This window comes from Galeopterus variegatus, unplaced genomic scaffold (assembly GCF_000696425.1).
Source record: "Galeopterus variegatus unplaced genomic scaffold, G_variegatus-3.0.2 Scaffold6155, whole genome shotgun sequence".
Classification (NCBI taxonomy): domain Eukaryota; kingdom Metazoa; phylum Chordata; class Mammalia; order Dermoptera; family Cynocephalidae; genus Galeopterus; species Galeopterus variegatus.
The window spans coordinates 70,381-81,002 of NW_007732266.1; the positions used below are offsets into that span (position 1 = coordinate 70,381).

Below are 10,622 nucleotides of genomic sequence, written 5' to 3' on the forward strand. Positions count from 1 at the left end.
CCCCCGGCCCGGCCCCCGCCCCCCCGCGCTGCACCGTCCGTGTTGGCTGCAGTCTGCGAGCAGTTCCCGTCAATCCCTCCCCCTTACACAGGATGTCCATATTAGGACATCTGCGTCAGCAGGTTTCCACGGCCGTTCCCTGGTGTCGCGGGGGGAGCCAGCCCCAAAGTCCCTCATCGGGGGGTCTAAGAGACCCCTAAGACCCCAAACACGGAACGTTCACGGGATAAGGAGACACAGCAAGGCGAGCGCAGGGGGCTGGGTGCGCGGCGGAGGCGGCAAGGCGGTCGCAGAGGCGACCGGGTCCGCGCGCCACCCCTCCAGCGCCACAATACTGGCGCCCGGTGACGTGCTCAGCTCATTCATAAAATGCTGTTATAAAAGCGGTGGCTGCGGCGCCTCGTACTCCAACAGCATCTGCAGCGAGCAGCCGAGAAGCCGAGACAGAGCCGGCGGCGGCGGCGCACAGAGCGAGCAGTGACCGCGCTCCTACCCAGCTCCGCTCCACAGCTCCCACCTGTCTCTGCCCCTCGGCCCCTCGCCCGCCTTTGATAACTGCGACCATGATGTTCTCGGGCTTCAACGCCGACTATGAGGCGTCCTCCTCCCGCTGCAGCAGCGCTTCCCCGGCGGGGGACAGTCTCTCCTACTACCATTCACCGGCCGACTCCTTCTCCAGCATGGGCTCTCCTGTCAATGCGCAGGTAAGCCTGGCTTCGCGCCGCCGCGGGGCCCGGGGCTCCAGGCCGCCGGGGAGGAGACCCCGGGGCGGGACGCTCAGGGAGACGAGTCGGGGTCTCCCTCGTGCCGGGGAGGGAGGCTGCCACGTCCGGAGCAGCCCTAACCCGGGGGCCCCCGACTTGTTCTGAGCGCACGCACGCTCGTCAGAGTGAGAATTGGTTCATCCTGAGCGGCCCCTGGTCCGCACTCTATGGCTGGTCTCTGACATGAGCCGGGGCAGACGTGTCCCAAGCAAAGACTCGCTAACTAGAGCCTGGCTCCTCGGGGGAGGCGGCAAAAAGCGGCAATCCCCCCTCCCCGGGCAGCCTGGAGCAGGGAGGGGGGCGGAGGGTACAGCAGGCGGGTGTGTAAGGCAGTTTCATTGATAAAAAGCGAGTTCATTCTGGAGACTCCGGAGCGGCGCCTGCGTCAGCGCAGACGTCAGGGATATTTATAACAAACCCCCTTTCAAGCGTGATGCTGAAGGGATAACGGGAACACAGCCCGAGGATGGAGGACAAAGGCGCTGCGCTGTGGAATTCTTGCAGGGAAAGGGGGAGACCTTTCATCCGCAATAAGGGACTTAGAGGAAGACACGAGCAGTCCGTGGCAGGACCGTTTCTCTCTCCCTCTCTCCCTGCTGCATGCGGCACTGGGAACTCGCCCCACCTGTGTCCGGAACCTGCTCGCTCACGTCAGCTCTCCGCTTCTGTTTTGTTCTAGGACTTCTGCACGGATCTGGCCGTCTCCAGTGCCAACTTCATCCCTACGGTGACTGCCATCTCGACCAGCCCGGACCTGCAGTGGCTGGTGCAGCCCACCCTGGTCTCCTCCGTGGCCCCATCACAGACCAGAGCCCCACACCCCTACGGAGTCCCCACCCCCTCTGCTGGAGCTTACTCCAGGGCTGGAGTTATGAAGACCATGACAGGAGGCAGAGCGCAGAGCATTGGCAGGAGGGGCAAGGTGGAACAGGTGAGCAGCTCTTCTGTAACTTCTTTTGGGGGTGGGGGACAGCCTTGGAGATGGGGAACATGGTAGAGAGGTGAAGCCACTGGTGGAATTGACTGCACATCCTGAATCAGGAACCCTAGCTCCAAACCCTTTCTGTCACAAGTCAGACCCTTGATAGTCTCACTATCAGGTACCAAGAAGTACCGTAAGAGCTTCTTCCCTAATAGTTTCTTATCTCATGCTTTTAGACTGTGCTCTTTGTTCTCTTGCTGAGGATCTTATTTTAAATGCAAGTCACACCCAGCCTGCAACTGCAGGTTAGAAATGGCTTCACAGAAGAGGTGCCAGGAAGCTGGGAAGCTGCAGGAGCCAGTTTGAGAGAACAGGGGTGATGGCAGACACTGTTACTGAATGTTGATCTTTTTAAAATTATTCTAGTTATCCCCAGAAGAAGAAGAGAAAAGGAGAATCCGAAGGGAAAGGAATAAGATGGCTGCAGCCAAATGCCGCAATCGGAGGAGGGAATTGACTGATACACTCCAAGCGGTAGGTAGACCCTGTGGGTCATTCCGTTGTAAAACTTAAGGGGAAAGTTGGAAATTGAGCATAAGGGAGCAGAGCCCTTGATTAAGACTGTGTCTTAGGCTTTCCTCTATCCCTCTGTATACAGGAGACAGACCAACTAGAAGATGAGAAGTCTGCCTTGCAGACCGAGATTGCCAACCTTCTGAAGGAGAAGGAAAAACTGGAGTTCATCCTGGCAGCTCACCGCCCTGCCTGCAAGATCCCCGATGACCTGGGCTTCCCGGAAGAGATGTCTGTGGCTTCCATTGATTTGAGTGGGGGCCTGCCGGAGGCTGCCACCCCAGAGTCTGAGGAGGCCTTCACCCTGCCCCTCCTCAATGACCCTGAGCCTAAACCCTCGGTGGAGCCTGTCAAGAGCATCAGCAGCATGGAGCTGAAGGCCGAGCCCTTTGATGACTTCCTGTTCCCAGCATCATCCAGGCCCAGTGGCTCTGAGACCGCCCGCTCTGTGCCAGACATGGACCTGTCTGGTTCCTTCTATGCAGCAGACTGGGAGCCCCTGCACAGTGGCTCCCTGGGGATAGGGCCCATGGCCACAGAGCTGGAGCCCCTGTGCACCCCAGTGGTCACCTGTACTCCCAGCTGCACCACTTACACGTCTTCCTTCGTCTTCACCTACCCCGAGGCTGACTCCTTCCCCAGCTGTGCAGCTGCCCACCGCAAGGGCAGCAGCAGCAACGAGCCCTCCTCTGACTCGCTCAGCTCACCCACGCTGCTGGCCCTGTGAGCGGATGGGCAAGGGGAGGCAGCCGGCACACCCAAGTGCCACTGCCTGAGTCGGTGCATTACAGAGAGGAGAAACACGTCTTCCCTCGAGGGTTCCTGTAGACCTAGGGAGGACCTTGTCTGTGCGTGAAACACACCAGGCTGTGGGCCTCAAGGACTTGAAAGCATCCACGTGTGAACTCAAGTCCTTACCTCTTCCGGAGATGTAGCAAAACGCATGGAATGTGTATTGTTCCCAGTGACACATCTGAGAGCTGGTAGTTAGTAGCATGTTGAGCCAGGCCTGGGTCTGAGTCTCTTTTCTCTTTCTCCTTAGTCTTCTCATAGCATTAACTAATCTATTGGGTTCGTTATTGGAATTAACCTGGTGCTGGATATTTTCAAATTGTATCTAGTGCAGCTGATTTTAACAATAACTACTGTGTTCCTGGCAATAGTGTGTTCTGATTAGAGACCAATATTAAACTAAGAAAAGATATGACTTTATTTTCTAGTAGATAGAAATAAATAGCTATATCCATGTACTGTAGTTTTTCTTCAACATCAACGTTCATTGTAATGTTACTGATCATGCATTGTTGAGGTGGTCTGAATGTTCTGACATTAACAGTTTTCCATGAAAACGTTTTATTGTGTTTTTAATTTATTTATTAAGATGGATTCTCAGATATTTATATTTTTATTTTATTTTTTTCTACCTTGAGGTCTTTTGACATGTGGAAAGTGAATTTGAATGAAAAATTTAAGCATTGTTTGCTTATTGTTCCAAGACATTGTCAATAAAAGCATTTAAGTTGAATGCGACCAACCCTGTGCTCTTTTCATTCTGGAAGTTTTATAAGATTCTGAAAGGTATTGCTGGAGACCAGTTTGTCAAGAAGGGGAGCTCCTGGAGGGGACACACCCTTTGCTTGGTCCCTTATCAAAGAGGAGAAGAAAACTCTAAAGCTGATTTGGGAATATTTTATAAATACTCATTTTCACATTGCAATACTGAAATTGTCTATTTACTGATTCTGGGGCCAGCAACCTACTGTGTAATAGCTTTTGAGGGAACATGTCTTTCTGCTTTTTTTTTTTTTCACCTGTTTTGACAGTCAAAGGGGGAAATATTTAAATCTAGTCATGCTAATACTAAATTTAGATGTCTTGATCTTAAAGGAATTCTTTCAGCAAACAGAACTAAGCTTTGCACAAACCATTTTAAGTTTTTATTCCGACAAAATCATATGAAGGGTTGCTCCTACCTTAAAGGTGAGCAAATTGAAGAATGGTAGGATGAATGACTTTCAGTATCCCACCACTGGCATTAGATCTTAACCCCCCACTCTTTATCCTATCCGGTAGGCTGAACAGCCTCTTAATATTTGGTTAAAATAAGTTTTTACTTGATTAAAAAAACTTTTCAGTCCTTTAACATAAATACATTTGGTTGGACTGTTTTATTTTCGAAAGGAAAAGAGGGCTATCGTCCTATCCAATAGTGATAAATGTATTGTAATTTCTGAATTTTCTTTAACGCCATATGCCCTTCATTCAGTTTTATGCCAGGGGAAGAAAAAGGCTCTGAGGATTTGAAAGAGCTCTCAAACAGTACAAATGATGGTTGATCATTCTGTAAACAAAAAGTTACATAATAGCTCAATAAGGCGAAGTCAACATGACTCTGAATAAGCTTTAACTTAGAAATTTTATCGTCTTAAAGAATAACATGGCTTTGTCTGGGACACCTCAGGTAATGGGGCACTTACACGAATAACCACATAGAAAAGAGACTGTGGCCTCTCTACTCCCGCTCTCAAGTACCATGCAGGCACCATGCTTGAAAGCCAGAGACTGTTTCCATGCTTAGGGGGAAGAGGAGCTTCAACGCCAGTCTTCTAATACTTTGGTGATAATGAAAATCACTGGGTGGTTATGGAGTGTCACACTCAGCCAAGTCAAAAATTTTAATTTAAAATGACAGTTCCATTGAGCTTAATGTTCTCACCTATGATCTCCCTGCTCCTCCCACAGTAACTGATATTTGAGAGCAACTTACTTATGGCTCTTTAGGTCACTCCCATATCACATACCACTTAAGTATTCTTTTTGCCAGTCTTGCAATAATGAAAGTGGCCTTAGGCTCCCTGTTTGCTGTTCAAAGGGTAAATATTCTATAGCCTTTAAATATGACCTAAAGTAAATACAGAATTAATAACTACCAGCCGGATCTGAAATAGCAAGGCGATACTCTGTAAGCGGCCAACTCCCTTAAGTGCACAGTAATAACAACCTGAGGAAGGAGATTTCCCAGATGGAGAGGGGCAGCTGGACCTCCAGCCCCAAACACTGACCTGCTCCTAGGGATTTTGCTAATGGCTCTGGTCAGCTCCGTGCTGCCTTTGGAGTGAGAGTATCGCTTTCCCTATGACAGCCCTGTCCGAGGCCAGACACAGACCCTTCCTCTAGTTCACCATAGCCCAGCTCAGACCAGGATGCTCCAGCAACAAGACTGTCCAGGGAGAGGCAATCTCTTTAACAGACTTCTCAGAGGTCATAGGGTTGGTACCAACTGAGTTCCCTGCTGACCACTTCCCGGGAATTGAGAGAAGAAAGGAATTTCCTCTCTTTCCAGCTAAAAGGCTCCTTCCAAATCCTCCTTTACTGACTCAGCATTCAACCACTCCCATGATGACTGACACTGGAAATGTCAACTTTTTTTGGAAAAGACTTCAATCCTCACCCACAAGACATGGCCTCACACCAGTCTCAATAAAATAACTATCTCAGGGCACCACCATTCAACATTGATAAAAGACTCATTCGTGTAATAGAAGGGGATGGGGGCAGGAGTCATTTCCTATGGGGACCCTGTCTAGTTTAGCTCACCATTGAATCCCCAGACCTAGCTCAGTGCCTGGCACATTGTACAGGGTTAATGAGTATTTTGCTCAGTGGGTGAATGAATAAATTCTGCACTAGTTCCACAAGCTGAAATATATCCCACACATATTCTCCAACTTCTCCTATTCTGGGCCCTGTTAGGATATTAGGCAATGGGAATTTCACATCTTTTACATCTGGCTGTAAGCACACACCCCACCTCCATCCTTGGCTCCTGGAATTCCTCCACTGCCTCCCCGGGATTACCTCTGCCAACTCAACTTCAAAGTGAATGCATCACCACTGCACTTCTGGCTCCAAATTAATTTTAGATGGAATACGGGTAGAAGAAAAATATTTATTTCTGTAGAACAGTGGACTGTAGCTTCTGCATCATCTTTGCATATCACTGCATCTTGTTAATTATCAAAATTAAAGAGTAGCATTTAATAATTTGTTCTAATAACAGTAATTTTGTATCCCCAGCAATTCCCAGACATGAATGAAAGTAAATCAATTATGTTATCTCTAATTAATGGACAGAGAAGAGACTGAGGCACTAACACAAAATCAATCTTTAAATAGTGTATCAGACTCCTTCCAAATATAGAATAACCAAATTCCTCAAAAAGTAAATGAGATACTAGCATCACTTGAATGCTGAATAGCAGAGTGCTTTAAATTGTGCTGTTTTGCTATTAACATTAAAGAGTTGATACTTGATTCCTGTGTAACTCCATCTCATGTCCTTCTCCCCTGTAGTCACTCTGTTCACAGGACTTCCCCTTCCATTCCTGACACATATAATGCTTGCTCCTGCAGCAGGACCTTTGCATTTGCTGTCCCTGTGCTTGGCCTCTTTCTCCAGGCTGGCTCCTTCCTGTCATTCTGGCCTCAGCTCAAAGGACATCGCCTCTAAGAGGCCTCCTCTGGTCATTCTATCTAGGGTAACTTCTGCACACTCTCCCTGCCCAGTACTCTTTATCTTATTAACCCGCTGGGTTCATTTTTACAGCACCTATCACTATCTGCAACATCTAATTTATGTTTTCCTTTTTAAAAACTTTCTGCCCCTCACCACTGAACTGTAAGTTCCATGTGAGCAGGAACCTTTTCTGTCTTGATCACATCTGTATCCCGTGTCTATTAGGTACTCAAACGCTTGTTGAATGAATGGAGATGGTGAATGAATGAATGAAGAATGAAAATTACAAAAATGTCTAAAGGAGGGCTGGCCCGTGGCTCACTTGGGAGAGCGTGGTGCTGATAACACCAAAGCCACAGGTTTGGATTCCTATAAAGGGTGGCCGGTTAGCTCACTTGGGAGAGTGTGGTGCTGGCAACACCAAGTCAAGGGCTGGGATCCCCTTACCAGTCATCTTTTGAAAAAAAAAAATGTCTAAAGGGAGACAACTAGAACTTAAAAGTGAAGATGACCTGTTTAATACATAGATTTCTTTCAGGGGAGAAGAACATGCCCCTTAAAAAAAAAGAAATCTGTCAAGCGTTCTGCAATATTAAGATGAGGAACCAGCTAGCTTGGGAAGAAATTTTATTTTATTTTATTTTATTTTTATAGAAAAGATGACTGGTAAGGGGATCTCAACCCTTGACCTGGTGTTGTCAGCACCACGCTTTCCCAATGGAGAGGAACGAGAGGTAATTAGGGGGTAGGACTGTCAGGACTTGGTGACTGAGTGGATGTGGGAGGCGAGGGAGAGGGAGGAATCCAAGCTCACTCTCAGGTTTACCAGGCTTGACACACAAAGAGAATTGTGGTTCTACCAAAGAGTTTGTGACTATAGGAAGAAGAGCAGACTTGGAGGATAAAAAGGCAAGTTCTATGTTGGATATGTTGAGTTTGTAGCCTGTGGAATACTCAGGGGGATATGGAGGCAGTTCAAATTACACAATAGTTCAAATTACTCTATGATATGAGTTTATAGAGCTTGTTTGGAGGAAGATGGCCAGCATAGAACCTGGAGCCCTGGGATACTATATCGAAAATGGCTAATGTTTCACATGTGCCAGGGTGTGCTATGCACTTTACAAGCAATGCTAAATCAGAGACCAGATTTGCATCGCTTATCATTGTACCTCTAGCAACTGGCACATAATGGGCATACAATAATTATTTTGTTGAATGGATGCTCTCATTTAGTTCATACAACAGTCCTAGGAGGCAGATATTATTAATATCCTCATTTTACAGATGCAGAAAATGATCTAGGAAAGGTTAAATAAGTTGATCAAGGTCACAAAACTGGGTAAGTAGCAGATCTGAGATTTGAACCCAGCTCTTGTGACTCTAAAGCCCAAAGTGCTTAACTACATTGCTGGAATGTTAAAATCTGCCCCCAAAGATGTACTTATGTGACCCAGGGTGAGCCTCTAATCCCTCTGATATTGTTTCTTATGCCATACCAGGGGTGGGTTTCAAAAATCTCAAAACTCCCTTTCCAGTTTCAAAATTCTGATGAGATCAGATGACTGCTGGGAAACATACTAAAGGGGCCCATACCACATCATTCTTAGGTACTTGATGTTTTGGTAGCAATGCTGGGGCATGTCCTGTGGCTGACACTTCTTGTATTCCTCTCCTGGAGCCTTTTTAGTACCCGAGCAGTGTGTGCAGTGCTGCAGTGGTGAACCAAACATGGAGAGGTGGGAGCAGTCTGTCCCACTGCAGCCGATGAGGGTCTATTAGTGTCCTACTTCTGTATCACAAGTTACCACAAACTTAGCAGCTTAAAACAACACACATTTATTATGTCACAGGTTCTACAGGTCAGGAGTCCAGGCACAGCCACTTGCTCATCTGGCGAACTCCACCCATCTTCTGAACTGAACAGTGTTCTGTTCAAGGCCTCACAGGTACAAATCAAGATGTCAGATGAGCTGCATTCTCGGCTGGATACTTGAATGGTGAAGAGCCCACTTCCAAGCTCATTCAGGTTCTTGGCAGACTTTCTTTGTGGCTGCAGAACTACAGACTCTGGCTTTTTGCTGGCTGTTGGCTGCAGGCCACCCTCAGGTCCTAGAGGCTCCTGTGTGAGATTCTTCAAGATGGCTGCTCACTCCATCAAGGGGGCAAGGAGAGCCTTTCTAGTGGGTGCTAGCAAGATGGAGACATATGTATTGTGACATAATTATGGGAGTGACATCCCATCACCTTTGGATTTTCTATTGTTTTGAAGCAAGTCTCAGGTTCTACCTGCACCCAACGGGAGGGAGTTACACAAAGGTGTGGACGTCAGGGAGCAGGAATTATTGGGGGTCACCCTAGGGTTTGTCATTCACAAGGGGTCACATTACCTACTTAGTATTTAAAAATAATTAAAAAACCAACCAAAGTTGGTCTGCTTTTTTTATGAACACCATGAGCTGGCAGTTCCAGGTGTCAGTGACAAAATACTCCTTCCTGAAAAAATCTTTTGTAGTGTTAAGTTCTAAACAGCTGTTGGGATTACTACTGTTTTGAATAATGAATCTGTAAATTTCATTTAAAAATTACTTGTCCTTTAATAAGAACTGTATTCTACATGGAAGTGAACTCCCAGTTATTCTAAGAGTTGGCCCCCAACATATGAACTCAGCTATATACCTTCATTTAAGAATAAATTTATAATAGTTCAGAATGATCTCACATTTTGGGTGCGGTAAATGTCTCTAACCTCTACAGAAGTACATAACAGTAGATTTGAAATAAGGAAAGATAACACAGTGACTGTGAAGACAAGGAAACTGAACTTGAGTTACTTTAGTTCTGTTATGCTATATGACTATTTGGAGTTTATATTTGTGTTTAAAATTTAAAATTGTGAGGCAGTGAAATGTAATGTTTTGTCATGTTTTTATTTGGTAAGTGCACATTTTAGTTTATATATGAAATATTTTTACTAGATTTAAATAATATCTTGAAAGCGGAAAATTCCTTTCAAATTATTTTAAAACTAAAGAACAAATCGAGAAATCATTACATCGGTAGTATGATTTAGTAGTTGTACCACTAATACTAAGTAAGCTTCTTGTGCTGCCTTGGAATAAAAATAAACAGCTAGCACTGAAGTGGACTCACGATGTGCTAGACACTGTTCCAAACACACACACACACACACACACACACACACACACACTCATTTAAAAAAATCCTCACAACTACTTTCTAAGGTAGGCCCTGCTATTATCCTTCTGTTATAGATAATAATATAGTCTGGGGCGCAGAAGATTTTGATCTGCTCAAGATCATCCAGTGGCTGAGCTGGAATTTCAGCCTGGGCAGTGTGGCTCCAATGCCCGCACTCTTAGCCACTAGTATGGAAAGGCAAAGCAAAACCAAAATCCCCAACAACCTTGCAGGCCGCTGCACGCTCTCAGAAAGGACAGGAGGGACATTCTCCTCTCCATTCCTGAACAGCCCCTGCCGGCTCCCGGGCGGAGGTAGAGCTGGCTTCCCAGGGACCTCCCCAGAGGGACGTTTGGGAGGTGCTCTCTGGCGTCCCCTCCGCTGCCCTCTCAGCTCCCTCGCGGCACCCCTGCCCTCGTCTGCGAGGCCAAGGTTTCTCCTGGCCCTTCCCAGCTTCCGGCCCTTTGCTCCAGGTCAGGTCGCTAGGGCAGGCGGTGCCAGGAGCTCGCGAGTCCTCTATTTACTGTTTGGTTTCCACGGTGACACGTAGGCGCCGTCTGCACCGCCCATCACCCGCCCCGCCGCGCTGCCCCCACCCGGCGCCGTGACGTCGGCCCGCCGCTTCCGCTCTGCCCATATTAGGCAG

General features: G+C 47.2%; 1 protein-coding gene and 1 long non-coding RNA gene across 2 annotated transcripts; one reads left to right on the forward strand and one right to left on the reverse strand.

Moving 5' to 3' along the window:
* Positions 1–360: 360 nt before the first annotated feature.
* On the forward strand, positions 361–3,789 carry FOS (FBJ murine osteosarcoma viral oncogene homolog). Its single transcript, XM_008590489.1, has 4 exons — positions 361–704; positions 1,444–1,695; positions 2,113–2,220; positions 2,345–3,789. The coding sequence occupies exons 1-4, from the start codon at positions 564–566 to the stop codon at positions 2,984–2,986; spliced, it is 1,143 nt and encodes a 380-aa protein (XP_008588711.1). The 5' UTR covers positions 361–563; the 3' UTR covers positions 2,987–3,789.
* Positions 3,790–8,593: 4,804 nt separating this feature from the next.
* On the reverse strand, positions 8,594–10,278 carry LOC103605892. Its single transcript, XR_551823.1, has 2 exons — positions 10,203–10,278; positions 8,594–8,965 (listed from the first exon to the last, which is right to left on the reverse strand). It is a non-coding gene; the product is annotated as an uncharacterized LOC103605892 (long non-coding RNA).
* Between the last annotated feature and the right edge of the window lie 344 nt (positions 10,279–10,622).